General features: G+C 43.3%; 1 protein-coding gene across 12 annotated transcripts in view; it reads right to left on the minus strand.

Moving 5' to 3' along the window:
- The window catches only part of MPHOSPH9 (M-phase phosphoprotein 9), a 79,592-nt gene that overhangs the window by 21,385 nt on the left and 38,183 nt on the right, over nt 1-20,024 (minus strand). For all 12 annotated transcript variants that reach the window (XM_023205818.3, XM_023205811.3, XM_023205807.3 and 9 more), the window contains 3 exons: nt 17,414-17,629; nt 3,176-3,223; nt 1,948-2,012 (listed from right to left, as the gene is read on the minus strand). In XM_023205818.3, coding sequence (XP_023061586.1) covers nt 1,948-2,012; nt 3,176-3,223; nt 17,414-17,629 — 329 coding nt within the window. The remainder of the gene's footprint in view (nt 1-1,947; nt 2,013-3,175; nt 3,224-17,413; nt 17,630-20,024) is intronic.

The following is a 20,024-nucleotide window of genomic DNA, read 5'->3' on the forward strand; positions in this document are numbered from 1 at the left end:
GAAATAACTACTCTGGCCAACTGACTATTTTAAAGATATCCTGGCATTCATGCTGCTCTTTCTTCCCCCCCCTTTAAGAGATGAGGTCTTACTCTGTCACCCAGGCTGGAGTGCACTGGCATGATCATTGCTTGCTGCAGCCTCAAACCCCTGTGCTTAAGAGATGCTCTTGCCTCAGTCTCCGAAGTAGCTGGGAGTACAGGTGCACGCTGCCATGCCTGGCTTGTTCTTTTAAGCTCTGTGTATGACTTCATCTTACCTTTCAAACTCGAATTCTTACCTACTTTGATGCAAGGAAGGCTTGAGAAATAATAGCTCTAACAAGGCTGATGTTTTATACCAATCTGATAAGAAAGTTATCACTAGAACTGAATGAATCACAGAAGAGAGGCAGATGAGAAACCTAGACAGCATTTCTGTTCTTCTCTATGAGAACTTAAGACTGCAGAATTTCTAAATAAGGGATATTACTTATATCCAAATACAAACATAAAATTTGCTTTCGAACCAGTTTAAATATTTCTCTTTTCTATCTTTCATTTTTTTGGGGGGCGAGGGCAGTAGGGGGGAGACAGTCTTGCTCTGTCACCCAGGCTGGAGTGCAGTGGCATGATCTTGGCTCACTGCAACCTCCGTCTCCAGAGTTCAAGTGATTCTCCTGCCTCACCCTCCTGAGTAGCAGGGATTACAGGCGTGCACCACCATGCCCAGCTAATTTTTGTATTTTTAGTAGAGAAAGAGTTTTGCCATGTTGGCCAGGCTGGTCTTGAACTCCCGACCTCAGGTAATCTTCCCACCTCAGCCTCCCAAAGTGCTGAGATTACAGGCGTGAGACACTGCACCCAACCCAGTTCAGATATTTCTAATCATTTGCAATAGATACCATTTACGATTCTGTCCCTACCTAATTAAACAAATCAGATCATTAATACAGTCTCCAACCAGGTCTTTCTGAAAGTAGATGACCATAATTTTGGTGTTAATGTTGTTTTCTTTTTGAAGCACAAACATAATTCCGTGAACTAGGCTGCTTCTTAAAAGTTCTTTCCAGTGGTTAAATATCATTTGGATTTTAACCTATGCTGAAAAAAATACATAATGTTTAGGAAAATATCCACCTCTGAGGCACAACCACCAATACCTTTTAATCACTTAAAACATCTTGTTTGAAACCAGCTGCAGTAGCGCACGCCTGTAATCCCAGCAATTTGTGTGGATGAGGCGAGAGGATCACTTGAGGCCGAGAGATTGAGACCAGCCAGGGCAACATAGCAAAACCCTACTTCTAAAAAAAGTTTTTAAATATCAGCCAGGCTTGCTAGGCTCCATGGCTTACGCCTATAATCCCAGCAATCTGGCAAGCCGAGGCAGGAGGATTACTTGAGGTCAGGAGTTCAAGACCAGCCTGGTCAATATGGCGAAACCCCGTCTCTATCAAAAATACAAAAAATTAGCTGGGTGTGGTGGCGCACTCCTATAGTCCCAGCTACTCAGGAGGCTGAGGCAGGAGAATTGCTTGAACCCAAGAGGAGGAGGTTGCAGTGAGCTGAGATTGTGCCACCGCACTCCAGCCTGAGTGACAGAGCGAGACTCTATATCAACGACAACAACAAAAAATCAGCCAGGCATGATGATGAGCACCTGTAGTCCCAACTATTCAGGAAGCTGAGGCAGGAAGATTGCTTGAGCCCAGGAATTCACAGTCAACCTAGGCAACATATTGAGACCCTGTCTCTTAAAAAAAAAAAAAAAAAAAAAAGACAGAGAGAGAAGAAATCTTGTTTGGCTAAAATGAAATGTATTTCCATGTCAAGGGAAAATTAAGATAAAACTAGTTCTCAAACTGCTTAAGAATCCTCAAAAAAAAATTCCTTCTCATCATGTTCAATACAGACATATAACAGAACAACTGAGGTATGCATACATTAGTAAGATAATACATTTTACCTTTTCAAATCAGAAATCTGAGTATATGCATCAAGCAATTTGTTCTCAGTTGTATTTAATGCATCCTATGGAAATAAAGGAGAAATTCAGATAACTGAAGACAAATATTCAGATGTATCATTTTAAAATGCATAAAAGAAAATGAATCTAAGGCTAAACCGACTAGCTACAAACCATACTCAGCAAGTAGGGCATAAACCATACAGCCAGGACCAACAGTTCAAGGAAAACAAATGAGAGGAAAGCACCGGCCTATACAAGTCACTCTGTGTAAGTCCCATGGGTAACAGATACAGCCCATTATACTTTGCTTAATTAGAAACAAACCAGTGTTAAAATAACTTGACTAAAACCTCAGAAGGATGGTAAAACAAATATTTTCAATGAGATTAGATATCATGGGATCTGCTCCTGAACCCTCAGAACGGTTTGACTGCCAAGCTATGCAGGCCTTTTTGCTAAGCTTCAATAACCACAACCCTCCATTCTGTGCAACAGAAATACTTGGGCCCCACTTACACCATCGTCGAAGGATTTTACTGAATGCAAATACGTAGAGCTTTCATAAAGAATTCAAACATAATCGATAAACTCAACCCTACCAAAAGCTAATGCAGTGAAAATCAAAGCTTGATATTTAATCAGTATTAAATGGCTGGGTGCAGTGGCTCATGCCTGTAATCCCAGCACTCAGGGAGGCTGACACGGGTGGATCACTTGAGGTCAGGAATTGGAGACCAGCCTGGCCAACGTGGTGAAATCCCATCTCTACTAAAAATATAAAACTTAGCTGGGCATGGTGGCACACACCTGTAATCCCAGCAACTCGGGAGGCTAAGGCAGAAGAATCGCTTGAACCCAGGAGGCAGAGGTTGTGGTGAGCTGAGATCACACCACCGCACTCCAAGCTGGGTGTCACAAAACAAACAGTATTAAATAATAATTTGCATCTGTATGGTACCTTATACTCTTTTGAACAATTTCATTTCAAATGCAATAGCCATTCAATAAAGATTTGTTAGATGAATGAATCTAACAAACTTGTCAGTTAAAAGGGGCAGGTATTTGAAAATAAGGATACTGAAACAGGATGAGCAAGGTTCCAGTTCCAACATCTACGGAGGGTGCACGAAGGGGTGCAAGGAGGAGGAAGAGTCAGATCCCCTGATTTCCAATCCAATGTTTCTGCCTCTGCATGAAATCTAGAACATAAACGATTACCCCTTACCTTTACTCTCCTGTGTTCTTTTCCAAGGGACTCATACTCTCCTAAAAGCTACAAGGAAAAAAAAATACCACAAAATTCAATGTTTTTCTACCAACTGAGGTACAGTCTACAAAATAACTGCCTATAGCCTTCAAAAATGCCAATGTCATGAAAGAGAAAGGTCAATAGAGAACTGGTGATTCCATGTAAAGGGAATGGGACAATTCTCAATTTCTGGAACGGTTTCTGTACATTTGATATTATTTAATTATCAAATATTATTTAAATATCAAATAATATTTAAATAAAGGTGGATGTAGTGGCTCACACCTATAATCCCAACACTTTGGGAGGCTGAGGAGGGAGGATCACTTGAGGCCAGGAGCTGGAGATCAGCCTAGGGAACAGAGCAAGACCTTGCCTCTTCAAAAAAAAAAGAGCTGGGCTCGGTGGCTCACGCCTGTAATCCTAGCACTTTGGGAGGCTGAGGTGGAAGGACTGCTTGAGCCTGAAAGTTCAAGAGTTCAAGGCTACAGTGAGCTATGATCGTGCCACTGCATTCTAACCTGGGGGACAAAGAGAGACTCCATCTTAAAATAAAAATAGCTGAACATGGGGATACATGCTTATAGATTCAGGAGGCTCACTTGAGCCTGGGAGGCTGAGACTGCATGAGCTTGTAGTGAGGCTTGCAGTGAGACTGCACCACTGCACTCCAGCCTGGGCCACAGAACAAGACCCTGTCTCAAAATAAAATATTATACCATTTAAGTATTTTAAAAGACTAAAATTTGCATTGCTCTTTTTGGAACTATTACTTTTATTTTTTATTTATTTACTTTTTTAGATGGAGTCTTGCTCTGTCGCCAGGCTGATGTGCAGTGGCTCACCGCAACCTCTGCCTCCCTGGTTCAAGCAATTCTCCTGCCTCAGCCTCCCGAGTAGCTGAGACTACAGGCGCCTGCCACCAGGCCCGGCTAATTTGTGTACTTTTAGTCGAGACGGGGTTTCATCATGTTGGCCAGGATGGTCTCGATCTCTTGACCTCATATCCGCCCGCCTCAGCCTCCCAAAGTGCTGGGATTACAGGTGTGAGCCACCATGTTCAGCCTTTTTTTTTTTTTTTTTTGAGCTGGAGTCTCACTCCATCACCCAGCCTGAAATGCAGTGGCATGATCTCAGCTCACTGCAACTTCCACCTCCCGGATTCAAGCAATTCTCCCACCTCAGCCTCCTGAGTAGCTGGGATTACATGCATGTGCCACCATGCTCAGCTAATTTTTGTATTTTTAGTAGAGACGGCGTCTGATCGTGTTGGCCAGGCTTGTCTCAAACTCCTGACCTCAAGAGATCCACCTGCCTTGGCCTCCCAAAGTGCTCGGATTATAGGTGTGAGCCTCCATACCTGGCCTATTGTATATTACTTTTGGCTAAGTTAGTTCTACACAGTAAAAGCACAATGCCAAAGTCTTTATTTAAAAATATATATATGTGAGGCTGGGCACAGAGGCTCACGCCTGCAATCTCAGCTCTTTGGGAGGCCAAGGCGGGCGGATCACTTGAGCTGAGGAGTTCAAGACCAGCCTGGCCAACATAGCGAAACCTTGTCTGTACTAAAAATATAAAAAGATTAGCTGGGTGCAGTGGCGCCTGCCTGTAATCCTGCCTACTTGGGTGGGGGAGGTGGGAGAATTGCTTGAACCCAGGAGGCAGAGATTGTAGTGAGCCGAGACAGCACTACTGCACTCTAGCCTGGGTGACAGAGCGACAACCTGTCTCAAAAATAAATAAGAGGTTGGGTGCGGTGGCTGACACCTGTAATCCTAGCACTTTGGGAGGCCAAAGCAGGAGGATCACTTGAGGTCAGGAGTTCGAGACTAGCCTGGCCAATATGGTGAAACTCCATCTCTACCAAAAATATTTTTTGTTGTTTTTTTCTTTTTTCTTTTGAGACAGAGTCCCACTCTGTCACCCAGGCTGGCATGCAGTAGCATGATCTCGGCTCATCACGACCTTCGCCTTCCGAGTTCAAGCGATTCTCCTGCCTCAGCCTCCCAAGTAGCTGGAATTACAGGCATGCACCACCACGCCCAACTAATTTTGTATTTTTAGTAGAGACAGGGTTTCTCCATGTTGGTCAGGCTGGTCTCGAACTCCTGACCTCAGGTGATCCGCCCGCCTTGGCCTCCCAAAATGCTGGGATTACAGGCGTGAGCCACCGTGCCTGGCCCAAAAATATTTTAAAAAATAAAAATAGACCGGGTGTGGTGACTCATGCCTGTAATCCCAGCACTTTGGGAGGCCAAGGCGGCCGAATCACAGGGTCAGGAGATCGAGACCATCCTGGCTAACATGCTGAAACCCCGTCTCTACTAAAAATACAAAAAATTAGCCAGGCGTGGTGGCGGGCACCTGTAGTCCCAGCTACTCAGGAGGCCAAGGCAGGAGAATGGCGTGAACCCAGGAGGTGGAGCTTGCAGTGAGCTGAGATCGCGCCACTGCACTCCAGCCTGGGTGACAGAGTGAGACTCTGTCTCAAAAAATAAATAAATAAATATAAGAATACATATGTGAGATTTCTAGTTAAAGATGACAAATGAAAAATAGAATTTTCTCCTCTTCACCCTGAGAGTCCACTAACCTAACAATGAAGAAATTAAAGAGAAAACAAAAGAGGTGACAGTAACAGGTGAGAGATTTCAATAAAAGTCTTAGAAGATTGAAAAGAAAACAAAGTGCCGACCGTGCACAGTGGCTCACGCCTGTAATCCCAGCACTTTGGGAGGCCGAGGCAGGCGGATCACCTGAGGCCAGGAGTTCAAGACCAGCCTGGCCAACACCGTGAAACCCCGTCTCTACTAAAAATACAAAAATTAGCCAGCTATGGTGGCATACACCTGTAGTCCCAGCTACTCAGGAGGCTGAGGCAAGAAAATTGCTTGAACTTGGGAGGCAGAGCTTACAGTGAACTGAGATAGCGCCACTGCACTCCAGCCTGGGTGACACAGCAAGACTCCATCTCGGAAAAAAAAAATAGAAAAGAAAAAGAAACAAAGTGCTTTAGTAGGGTGGAGTGAGATACAACCCCAAGTGCCTGAATCCGGGAATGCTGATGAAAAGTAGGCTGATGTTGGCATCACTGTGAGAGGTGCCCACCTTGAAACCCAGGTTTAGAGATGGACACGGTTGAGGCACAGGGCTGACCACAGAGAACTGGTTGAAATTCCTTATGTAGTCAGAGCCCAGGACACATCCCATACACCAGTAGACTGTTCACCCAGGTGGCAGGACAGCAGGAGAAAATGAATAGGGAGAGAAATGGAACTTTGGAAATCCAAGGATAATAGTGGAGTGGGAGGCAGAGGATAAAGAGAAAATGACTAAGTAAAAGACTTCAAAAACACCCAGGGCAGGTCACACCTATAATCCTAGCACTTTGAGAGGCCGAGGAATATCACTTGAGCCCAAGAATTGGAGACCAGCCTGCACAATATAGCAAGACGCCATCTCTACAAAAAATTTAAAAATTAGCCAGTCCTGGTGGCATGTGCCTATAGTCCCAGCTACTCAGGAGGCTGAGGCAGGAAGATTCCTCGAGCCCAGGGGGTTGAAGATGCAGTGAACTATGATCACACTACTGCACTCCAGTCTAGGTGACAAGGAGAGACCTGTCTCTAAAACAAATATATTAATAAACAATTTTTTTCTTTTTAAAAAGGCTGACTTCCCGCTTCTCCACTGCCAGAGTCTGACTGATAGGTCCCAGGCAAGAGACTGTAAGACTTGTCTTTAGGAAAACTGAACAACCCCAGAAAAAAAGCTTCTAAACATTCACATCTGGAGGTCCCCTAACAAAATGGCTGGCGCGTGACTCTACAATTGCCTGAAAATGAAGGCTACCAAGAACTAAGTCCCATCCATGCACTCAGAGTCTGTCTTTTTTTTTTTTTTTGAGACGGAGTTTCGCTCTGTCGCCCAGGCTGGAGTGCAGTGGCCGGATCTCAGCTCACTGCAAGCTCCGCCTCCCGGGTTTACGCCATTCTCCTGCCTCAGGCTCTGGAGTAGCTGGGACTACAGGCGCCTGCCACCTCGCCCGGCTAGTTTTTTGTATTTTTTAGTAGAGACGGGGTTTCACCGTGTTAGCCAGGATGGTCTCGATCTCCTGACCTCGTGATCCACCCGTCTCGGCCTCCCAAAGTGCTGGGATTACAGGCTTGAGCCACCGCGCCCGGCCCAGAGTCTTTCAATAGCTTTTTATACTGCTTCACTTTTATTTATTTAATTTATTTTTTATCTTTTGAGACAGAGTCTCACTCTGTCACCCAGGCTGGAGTGCAGTGGTGTGATCTCAACTCACTGCAACCTCCACCTCTTGGGTTCAAGCAATTCTCATGCTTCAGGCCTCCTGAGTAGCTGGGATTACAGATGTGGACCACCACACCCAGCTAATTTTTCTATTTTCAGTGGAGACAGGGTTTCACCATGTTAGCCAGGCTGGTCTCAAATTCCTGGTCTCAAGTGATTCACCCATCTCGGCCTCCCAAAGCGCTGAGATTATAGGCGTGAGCCACCACACCCAGCCTAGTAGCGCCCCTTAAATGTGAGCCTGCAAAAGAACCAACACTTTGAAAAATACATTAAATATGAAACATACTTCAAATCAAAACAAAAGGTTAAGTCCGGGCGCGGTGGCTCACGCCTGTAATACCAGCACTTTGGGAGGCCAAGGCAGGTGGATCACGAGGTCAGGAGATCGAGACCATCCTGGCCAACATGGTGAAACCCCGTCTCTACTAAAAATACAAAAAAAATTAGCCAGGGGTGGCTGCGGACGCCTGTAGTCCCACCTACTCGGGAGGCTGAGGCAGGAGAATGGCAGGAACCCGGGAGGCAGAGCTTGCAGTGAGCTGAGATCCTGCCACTGCACTCCAGCCTGGGCAACAGAGCGAAACTCCATCTCAAAAAAAAAAAAAAAAAAAAAAAAAAGGTTAACTCAGAATAATGAACACTACAGAAACTGTCTAATGGAAGCCATAATATTCTCAAAGAAATAACATTAGTCTCAAAACAGGAACATACTAAAAATGATCAATCAGAAAAAGAGTTACTAGAAACTAAAAAAAAAAAAAACAAATATTGTTAGAAAATTTCGGCATACCAAGGATAAAAAGATGATCCTAAAAAACTTCCAGAAAGAGAAAAAAAGAACTACATTCAAAAGGAATGAGAAACATGATAATTAGATGCAATGTGGGCCAGGCACGTTGGCTCATGCCTGTAATTCCAGCACTTTGGGAAGCCAGTGTGGGAGTATCACTTGAGCTCAGGAGTTGGAGACCAGCGAGGGCAACATAGTGAGACCTCATCTCTACAAAAAAATAAAACTAGCCAGGTGTGATAGCCTGTAGTGCCTGTAGTCTCGGCTATCTGAGAGGCTGAGGTAAGAGGATCACTTGAGCCCTGGAGGTGAGGCTGCAGTGAGCTATGAATATGCCCACTGCACTCCAGCCTGGGTGACAGAGTGAGACCCTGTCTCAAAAACATAATAACAATAAATGCAGTGTGTGATCCTTGATTGGATTCTGGATTAAAAAGTAAAAAACAAAAACATCTATAAAGGATATTATTTAGACAACTGGCAACATTTGAATATAGACAATGTATTTAAATTGTATTATATCAATGTTAAGTTTCCTGAGGATGAAAAGTACATTGAGATTACACAGGAGAATCTCTCTGTTCTTCAGAGATACCTGTTGAGGTATTTAAGGGTAAATTATCATAGTTTGAGAGTCTAATTTACTCTCAAATATAGTTCAGCAAAAGAAAAAAGTTTGTATCTCTATGGAGACAAAACAATGCTGTAAGATCCTCACAACTGGTAAATCTACGTAAAGAATATACAAGGGTTTTCATTGTATCATTCTTACAATTTTTCTGCAGGCTTGAAACTTTGAAAGCCATGGGAAGGGAGAGAAAGGAAAAGAATCGATCATGTCATAAGCAATAAAACAAAGCCTTCAAATCTGAAGAAAACATATACCCAGAATCACAATCAGGATCTGGATTTTCATCTTCAGCTAGGACCTAGATCTTCATCCACCACAATTACAGATAATATGTAAAATTCAAGAAATAATAATATCAAGCTGGCCGCAGGGGCTCATACGTATAATCCCAGCCCTTTGGGAGGCCAAGGCAGGTGGATCGCCTGAGGTCAGGAGTTCAAGGCCAGCCTGGCCAATAAGGTGAAATCCTGTCTCTACTAAAAATGCAAAAATTAGCTAGGCATGGTGGCATGCGCCTGTAACCCCAGCTACTCAGGAGGCTGAGGCAAGAAAATCGTTTGAACCTAGGAAGTGGAGGTTGCAGTGAGCTGAGATCATGTCACTGCCCTCCAGCCTGGGCGACAGAACAAGACTCCATGTCAAAAAAGAAAGAAAGAGGCCAGGCGCGGTGGCTTACGCCTGTAATCCCAGCACCTTAGGAGGCTGAGGTGGGCGGATCACCTGAGGTCAGGAGTCCGAGACCAGCCATGGCTAACATGGTGAAACCCTGTTTCCACTAAAAATGCAAAAAACTAGCCAGGCGTGGTGATGCACGCCTATAATCCCAGCTACTTGGTAGGCTGAGGCAGGAGAATCGCTTGAACCCAGGAGGCAGAGGCTGCGGTGCGCTGAGATTGCGCCATTGCACTCCAGCATGTGCAATATAAGAGCAAAATTCCGTCTCAAAAAAAAGAAAGAAAGAACAACATCAGTACATTATTTAGAAATACATAAATACTAGAATACGATATACTTCGAGAAAAAAAACGAACAAAGGATGTAAAAGGCCTTAATTTTTAAAAAAGAAAAATACTTGAGATATAAACCATGTTCACATATGGGAAAATCAGTATTTCAAGTCTCAGCTGTCTCCAAATAAATCTTAAATTCAGTCCAATTCCAATCAAAAGCAGAGTGACATACTGACGGTATTACTTGTATGAAACAAAACAAAGTCAAGAATAGACAAAATAATTTTTACAAGAGCAAAAAAACAAGATAAGGAAATGACACCAAAAATCAACATGTTATAAAATACTAATAATTAACATGATGTGGTTCTAACTCAGAGACAGACCAATGGAACAGCTCAGAGCCTCAAAACAGATTTACACGAGAAGGAAATATAACGTATAACAGAAGTCCGTAAGGGAAGGATAATCTATTAAAAAATGATTTCTGGGACAACTGGTTAATCATCGGGGGCAGGAAAGATCAAGTACCATTCCTACTCATATTATATAAGAGGTAATTCTGGGCTGGATGCAGTGGCTTGCGCCTGTAATCCCAACACTTTGGCAGACTGAGGCGGGAGAATCACCTGAGGTCAGGAGTTCAAGACCAGCCTGGCCAACATGGTGAAACTCCGTCTCTACTAAAAATACAAAAAAAAAATTAGCCAGGCGTGGTGATGGGCGCCTGTGATCCCAGCTATTTGGGAGGTTGAGGCAGGAGATTGCTCGAAGCCGGGAGGCAGAGGTTGCAGTGAACCAAGATTGCGCCATTGCACTCCAGCCTGGACAACAAGAGCAAGACTCCATCTCAAAAACACAAAAAACACCCAAAACTTGTATCCCATAAAAATACCACAAATAAAGTGAAAAGCAAGCCACAGGCCAAAAGAAGATGGATGCAACACGTATAACCATTTCCTCTTAATCACACTTGAAAAATTAAAAGGCTTGACAATACCAAGTACTGGACATAATCTAGAAAAATAAGAATTATCATACAATACTGGCAGGAAAATAAACTGGTACAACCATTTCAGAGAGCAATTTAGCAATATCTAAAAAAGATAACAAAGCTCATATTCTATGTCCCAGTCACTGCATTCAGAGAAAGAGACTATTATAATAGGCTATATTTCTCAGTAACAGCCACAGCAATATTTCCAGTCCCATAAGCTCTTGCAGAATCTTGCTGTGTTCCATTAAGAGATGATATCCATTTTCCATCCCCTTGAACCTATGCAGGACTTTGGAATTGTTTAAAAAACAGAATAGACGCCGGGCACAGTGGCTCATGCCTGTAATCCCAGCACTTTGGGAGGCTGAGGTGGGCGGATTACCTGAGATCAGGAGATCGAGATCATTCTGGTCAACATTGTGAAAACCCTTCTCTACTAAAATACAAAAAAATTAGCCAGGCATGGTGGTGCGCACCTGTACTCCCAGCTACGCAGGAGGCTGAGGCAGGGGAATCCCTTGAACCTGGGAGGCAGAGGTTGCAGTGAGCCGAGATAGCACCACTGCACTCCTGCGTGGACAACAAGAGCAAAACTCCATCTCAATAAAAGAAAAGAAAAGAAAACAAAATAAAAGAAAACAAATAGTAAACAAAAAAGTAAATAATTAGCCAGGTGTGGTGACATACGCCTATAGTCCTAGCTACTCAGAGGGCTGAGGCAGGAGGATTACTTGAGCCCAGAACGTCAAGGCTCCAGTAAGCTATAATCAACCCACTGCACTCCAGCTTGAATGATAGAGTAAGACCCTGTCTCAAAAAAATAGAATGTGGAGGCAGGGCGCGGTGGCTCAAGCCTGTAATCCCAGCACTTTGGGAGGCTGAGACGGGCGGATCACGAGGTCAGGAGATCGAGACCATCCTGGCTAACATGGTGAAACCCCCGTCTCTACTAAAAATAAAAAAAAAAAAAAACTAGCCAGGCGAGGTGGCAGGCGCCTGTATTCCAAGCTATTCTGGAGGCTGAGGCAGGAGAATGGTGTAAACCCGGGAGGCAGAGCTTGCAGTGAGCTGAGATCCGGCCACTGCACTCCAGCCCAGGCGACAGAGCAAGACTCCGTCTCAAACAAACAAACAAACAAACAAACAAACAAACAAAAATAGAATGTGGTACAAGTGATGCTGTACAGTTTCCAAAACAAGGTCATAAAAGGCAATGTAGCTCTTTCAGGACATTTGTCTTTAGTACTAAGCCATCATGTTGCAAAGAAACCCAACCTAACCACACAGAGGAACTGTGGCCTTAGCTGACAGCCACCATTCATGATGAAACACGCCCTTCAGAAGATTCCAACACCCAGTCCTTAAGTTTCTAGCTGAGGTCCTAGATACTGCAGAGCAGGCAGGCTGTCCCTGCTGGGCCCAGTACAAGCTCTGAACAACAGAGTTCATGAGCAGAATATGTCAAGATTTGAGGTTATGAGTTTTAGAGCTATGGCAGCTAGAACAATACCCTAGAGGTGCTTGCACACATTGGCATAGGGAGCCACATAGTAGAAATGTTCATAGTAGTGTTGCTCCTAACAGCAGTGACAAACTGGCAAAAGGAAAGTAGATAAATATACTGTGGAAGAGCCACATGATGGACGACACAGGAACGAACACAAATGAAGTTGTGCTACTACTGCATGTATTCAATTAGGCAAATCTCACAAGTGAAAAAAGTTGCAAAACAGTAAAGACAGTATTAAGGCCAGGCGCGGTGGCTCAGGCCTGTAATCCCAGCACTTCGGGAGGCCAAGGTGGGTGGATCATGAGGTCAGGAGATCGAGATCATCCTGACTAACACAGTAGAAAAAAAAAAGTAAAGACAGTATTAACAGCATTTTTTTTTTTTTTTTGAGACGGAGTCTCATTCTGTCACCCAGGCTGGAGTGCAGAGGCGCAATCTCGGCTCACTGCAAGCTCTGCCTCCCGGGTTCACATCATTCTTCTGCCTCAGCCTCCCGAGTAGCTGGGACTACAGGCGCCCGCCACCACACCCAGCTAATTTTTTGTATTTTTTTTTAGTAGAGACAGGGTTTCACCATGGTCTTAATCTCCTGACCTCATGATCCACTCGCCTTGGCCTCCCAAAGTGCTGGGATTACAGGTGTGAGTCACCACGCCTGGCCCAGTACTGATAGCATTTATAAAAGTTTCAAGATATGCCAAAGAAGTAACACTAGTTAAGTAAGGATACATACATACACATATGACCATACAAAGACAAGGGAATGATATTTACACAATTTAGATCAGTTACTCCCAGGAAGACAGAATTGATCAGAAAAGGGTGCACAGGGGATGTCAACCACATTTGTAGTATTTTATTTCTTAAGATGGGTGGTAAATTCATATGTATGTTACATTATTCTTTATATCTTTTTATGTACCTAAAATATTTCAAATGTAAATGTTTAAATTGAAATGAATCAGTAAAAGCTGAACGTGTCAACATGGCAAATCTCAGAAACAATGTTGAAAGGGAAAAAAACAGGTTGCGGCAGGATATATGCAATGCAATACAATTCATACATAGCTCAAGAACACATAAAACATTACTAAACATTGTTTACAAACACATGCATATGTAGTAGAAGCAAAAAGAACCGCATGAGGATAACAGAGCACATTTAACAAAGTGGGTACCTCTAGGGTGGAAAAGAGAGGAATAGAAGACAGTGTTTCATTCTATCTAGAGAAGGCTAGAACAGTATTCGTTATATTATTCTCTATACTTTTCTGTATGCTTGAAATGTTAGATATGATAAATGCCAAGTGAGTGTATCACTGGCTACATTAATACAATTTCAGCTAAAAACAACGCATTCTAGCTATCCTTTGCTGCTTCATCACTACTCAAACATCATTGTGGTGGGTTTGTGAATAATTAGAAACAATGACATCCCAGGCCGGGTGCGGTGGCTCACGCCTGTAATCTCAGCACTTTGGGAGGCTGAGGCAGGCAGATTACTTGAGGTCAGGAGTTCGAGACCAGCCTGACCAATATGGAGAAACCCCATCTCTACTAAAAATACAAAATTATCTGGGCATGGTAGTGCCAGCCTGAAATCCCAGCTACTCAGGAGGCTAAGGCAGAAGAATTGCTTGAACCTGGGAGGTGAAGGTTGCGGTGAGCCAAGATTGCGCCATTGCACTCTAGCCTGGGCAACAAGAGTGAAACTTTGTCTCAAAAAAAAAAGAAACAATGACATCCCAGTAGCAATGAATATACTTAGTACCAGTTCAAGTGATTCTCCTGCCTCAGCACCCCGAGTAGCTGGGACTACAGGCATGCACCACCATGCCTAGCTAATGTTTTGTACTTTTAGTAGAGGTGAGGGTTTCACCACATTGGCCAGGCTGGTCTCGAACTCCTGACCTCAGGTGATCCGCCCGCCTCAGCCATCCAAAGTGCTGGGATCATAGGTGTGAGCCATCACACTCGGACTAGTACCAGATCTTAATGTCTGAATACCATTTTCCATGAAAAGGAACCACAACTCAACAGAAAAAATGACTGATTCTAGGCCGGGGCTTTGAAAAGTGTAAGATGAGCCTGGAAGACAGTGATGTGCCAGGAAATATGGACATGCTCAAAGAATGACAAAAGCATGTCAAAAAGATACAGGACCAGCCTGATGTGTCTCCCACTGGCCAAACTTGGGACACCATGAGTATCAAAATAATCATGGTAAAGAACCGTAATTCACTGAGTAAAATAAGAATCCATCAATCTTATTTACTGATATAACAAAGTAAAGGACATGCGCTTTAGTAGTAGGATCCTAGCTACTCAGGAGGCTAAGGCAGAAGGATTGTTTACTCCAGCCTGGACAAGAGAGCAAGGACCTGTCTCTAAAGGCAAATAATAGACAAGTCAAGGAAAGAGGGAAGCTCCTTTCAGTCAAATGCAGAAGGAATACAAAATTAGAAAAAAAACACCACAGTATGTGCTTCTTTGAGGCGAGACTCCTCCATGGAAGCTAAAACTAGGAGGTAAAAGCTTAACGAGAAAAAGGCTGGGTGCAGTGGCACATGCCTGTAATCCCTGCACTCTGAGAGGCTGAGGCGGGAGGAACACGTGAGCCCACGAGTTTGAGACCAGCCTGGGCAACATGGCGAAACCCTGTCTCTACCAATGATACAAAAATTAGCCAAGTGTGGTGGCATGCACCTATAATCCCAGCTACTCAGGAGGCTGAGGCAGGGGCATCACTTGAACCTGGGAGGCACAGGCTGCAGTGAGTCGAGATCATGCCACTGTACTCCAGCCTGGGCAACCAGGAAAGACTCCATCTCAAAAAAAAAAAAAAGTTAAATAATTGTCCAGGCATAGTGGCACGTGCCTGTGGTCCTAGCAACTTGGGAAGCCAAGGTGGAAGAATCACCTGAGCCCAGGGAGGTTGAGGCTTCAGTGAGCTGTGATCACACCACTGCACTCCAGCCTGGGCAACAGAGTGAGACCCTGTCTCAAAAAAAAAAAAAAGAAAAAGAAAAAAAGAAAAGGAAACGTAATATGTAATTACAGTATACTACCACAGCTTAACTGTGAACAATATTTATACAGATGTAATAAATGATATATAATTTCCATTTTAAGACACCATTGATTATAATCGCACCATTATTTTACAAATTACTAAAAGAAAAAAATACTGCTTCACGCCTATAATCTCAGCAATTTGGGAGTCCAAGGCGGGCAAATCAAGAGGTCAAGAGATCGAGACCAGCCTGGCCAGCATGGTGAAACTACGTCTCTACTGAAATACAAAAATTAGCTGGTGGCGCACGCCTGTAGTCCCAGCTACTCAGGGGGTTGAGGCAGAATTGCTTGAACCTGGGAGGCAGAGGTTGCAGTGAGCCAAAAGCATGCCACTGCACTCCAGCCTGGGCGACAGAGAGGGATTCTATCTCAAAAAAAAAAAAAAAAAAAATATATATATATATATATACACACACACACACACACACACACACATGAACCACATGGAAAGGAGCAGAAGTGTCTGTGTTGCAGCAAATGGTGTAAGAAAGCCACACTGTGACCCTGCAGAGGAGAAAGTCAGTATGTATGAAACTGATGGAAAAAAATGAGAGTGCAATTTAAGAATATTATTTGTAAACATAGTAACAGCCTCTAGGGTAGGATACTAAAAGGTAAGTAGGGAAGACTGCTGTTTTTCATGAGATGCAAATCTAAAGCAATTAGACAGAAAATTTCAACAGCCTAAATACTTCCAGATTACTTATGTATCATAATATCCTGAAAAGGGACGTTAAGAAAAATTTAGAAGCCAGGTACAGTGGCACACACCTGTAGACCCAGCTACTCAGAAGGCTGAGAGGAGACTGTGTGAGCCCAGGGGCTTGAGGCCAGCCTGGACAACATGGCGAGATCCTGTCTCTCAGAACAAAAAGAAAGAAAAATTTAGAAAAAAATAAGCAACCTGAAACCTAATCTAGTTTCACTGTTATACAAATCCAAATTTTAAGTGAAATTATACCAAAGTGAAAAAATATAATCAAACCTGCTCTAAATCTGGTTCATAGCATTTTTATCCTGCCAGACACACAGATGTTAAGATAGCTTGAAAGTTGAAGGCCGGGCGCGGTGGCTCAAGCCTGTAATCCCAGCACTTTGGGAGGCCGAGACGGGCGGATCACGAGGTCAGGAGATCGAGACCATCCTGGCTAACACGGTGAAACCCCGTCTCTACTAAAAAATACAAAAAACTAGCCGGGCGAGGTGGCAGGCGCCTGTAGTCCCAGCTACTCCAGAGCCTGAGGCAGGAGAATGGCGTAAACCCGGGAGGCGGAGCTTGCAGTGAGCTGAGATCCGGCCACTGCACTCCAGCCCAGGAGACAGAGCGAGACTCCATCTCAAAAAAAAAAAGAAAGTTGACCTGATGCAGACATAGGCTTTTTTTTTTTTTTTAAGTTGACCTGCTAGAAACAGAAAAGATCTGGGAGTGATGCCATCGTTCTAAGTATCTGACTTCTTGCTGCAAGGCAAGTCCCAATTGACTCCATTAAGAAGGTACATATTCACAGTTGCTGCAAAGTTATGTAAAACTAAAATAAAGGCCAGGTGCAGTGGCTCATGCCTGTAATCCCAGCACTTTTGGAGGCCGAGGCAGGTGAATCACCTGAGGTCAGGAGTTTGAGACCAGCCTGGCCAACATGGGGAAACCCCATCTCTACTAACAATACAAAAATTAGCTGGGCGCAGTGGTAGGCACCTGTAATGCCAGCTACTCGGGAAGCTGAGGTGAGAGGGTCGCTTGAGCCCAGAAGGTCAAAGCTGCAGTGAGTTGAGCTTGTGCCACTGCACTCCAGCCTGGGTGTCAGAGTGAGACTCTGTTTCAAAATAAATCAATAAATAATAAAATAAGCCTAGAAAGTCATAATCACTTGTAAGAGTATAATACCTAAATTACTTTTAGCCAATCATATCATTAAGTTACTATTATTCGTTACTTACATCTTGAAACATTTTGTTCTCTTGTTTTAGTTCAGCTTCTTTATCATCTGAGAGTTTGTAAGCATTCTCAAATGCTTCTTCTAAATCTTGCAGTCTAGATTTTAGTCGAATGATGGTATTGTCTTTTTCTTTACCGCTTGTTCTCATTTCCTCAATTCGTTCCTGCAAAATTTTGGAAGCACTGCTGGCTGCACTGAAGCGTTCTCTCAAATCATTCTACAAAACAAAGACAAACATTTTTTTTTCTTTTTTTGAGATGGGAGTCTTGCTCTGTTGCCCAAACTGGAGTACAATGGCGCAATCTCGGCCTACTGCAACCTCCACCTCCTGGGTTCAAACAATTCTCCTGCCTCAGCCTCCTGAGAGCTGGGATTACAGGCGCCCACCACCACTCCTGGCTAATTTTTTGTATTTTTGGTAGAGACAGGGTTTCACTATGTTGGCCAGGCTGGTCTCAAAAGCCTGACCTCAAGTAATCCACAGGTCTCAGCCTCCCAAAGTGCTGGGATTACAAGTATGAGCTACCATGCCCAGCCCAAAATTTATTTTAAATGAAAAAATACATGCCTCAATAAGAGCTAATAAATTATGGGCATTTAAAAATGAACAAAACATAGAAACGGAAATAAAAAATCTATTTTGTTGTATTCTGAGATGGAGAGTCCAGAAAGAATGGTTCTACTGGAATACCAGCCCCTGACATTATCATACGGTATATAGGAAACTATCATCTATGGCACTTTGATTCTAGGACTCACCTAATAGCTCCTGCAGTTCACTTTAATAAGGAAAAAATAACCACTGCTATTAGGGAAATTATTTTGAAAGCATTGCTGGACTTTGTTGCCCAACATCAACATTTAGGGAGGAGAAAAACATTTCATACCCTCTCACTATGAAAATACAGGAAATTCAAAACCCATCTGATATGTTAATATTCATTCAACAATCATTTCTGGAATACCCACTAGGTGCCAGGCACTAGGTTGCTAGAAATGTTAAGATTAACAAAAAAGATAATAGTCCCTAATGTCATGAAGCTTAGGAGGAGAGGAACTAAAAAAGCAAACAGGCCAGGCACTGTGGCTCACAGCGGAAATCCCAGCACTTTGGGAGGACTGCTAAAGCCCAGGAGTTTAAGACCAGCCTGGGCCACATAGCCTGTCTTGACAAAAAATTTTAAAAATCAGTCGGGTGTGGTGGTGCGTGCCTATAGTCCCAACTACTCAGGAGGCTGAGGTGGGAGGATCACTTGAGCCTGAGAGGTTGAGACTCAAGTGGAGCCATGACGGCTCCATAGCACTCTAGCCTGGGCGACGAAGTGAGACCCTGTCTCCAAAAAAAAAAAGAAGGCAAAGATAAAAACAACATATAAAACAAAATAGGCTGGGTGCCTGTAACCCCAGCACTTGGGGAGGCTGAAGCGGGCAGATCACCTGAGGTCAGGAGTTCGAGACCAGCCTGGCCAACATAGCGAAAACCTGTCTCTACTAAAAATACAAAAATTAGCTGGGCTTGGTGGTGGGCATCTGTAATCCCAGCTATTCAGGAGGCTGAGGCAGGAGAATCCCTTGAACCAGGGAGGCGGAGGTTGCAGTGAGCCAAGATCGCACCATTGCACTCCAGCCTGGGCAACAAGGGTGAGACTCCGTCTCAACAGAAAATCAAAATAGATATTTTCCACCAAAATTTTGTTAATAAGGTTATATGTATCTCATACATACTCTGTGATAGCTATTATGCATTTCATCTTCTAATACATATTAAAAATAAAACTTGTAAACAGACTTTGAGAAACTTTTGACCCTTAAAAAGACTGCCTTACACAAAGGTAATACACAAAGATTGCCTTACAAAAGGGAATAACAAAGGTCTTTGTTCAGAAAGGAAAAAAGTTATGTGTAAAAAAATAAAACTTGGTAATGTGTGGGGGTAAAAAGTAATTTTAGCATAAAAAGTTTATGCACTTCTAGTTATATACCAAGAAAACTAAAAACTTATGTGGCACATAAAATCTTGTAGACAAACACTCATAGCAATATAATTTAAATAGCAAGAAAGTATATAATCTAAACGTTACCTGATGAATGTAAACAAAAATGGGGTATTATTCACAGAATGAAACATACTCAGCCATAAAAAGGAATGAATACTGATATGTTACAACATGGATGAACCTTGAAAATATGCTAAGTGAAGAAATCAGACATGAAAAGTCAGTCTAGGATTTCATTTATATCAATGTTCAGAAAAGGCAAATGCACAGAGAAAGAAAACTGAGTAGTGGTTGCCAGGGTGTGGAAGGACAGAATGAGGAGGGGTGACGGCTAAGGGGTGTGGATTTTTTTTTTTTTAGGAAAATGTCCTAAAATTGATTATGGTGGATGCCCAACTCCAAATATACTAAAATTCGTGGAATTGTATACTTTAAAAGGGTAAGTTTCATGGTATGCAAATTATATCGCAAAAAATTTGAAAAACAATTTTTGAGACAGGGTCGTGCTCTCTTGCCCAGGCTACAGTGCTGTGGCACAATCATGGTCACTGCAGCCTCAACTTCCTGGGATTAAGTCATCCTCCCGCCTCAGCCTCCTAAGTAGCTGGGACGACA

The sequence above is a fragment of the Piliocolobus tephrosceles genome, chromosome 10, assembly GCF_002776525.5.
Source record: "Piliocolobus tephrosceles isolate RC106 chromosome 10, ASM277652v3, whole genome shotgun sequence".
In the NCBI taxonomy this organism is placed as follows: Eukaryota; Metazoa; Chordata; class Mammalia; order Primates; family Cercopithecidae; genus Piliocolobus; species Piliocolobus tephrosceles.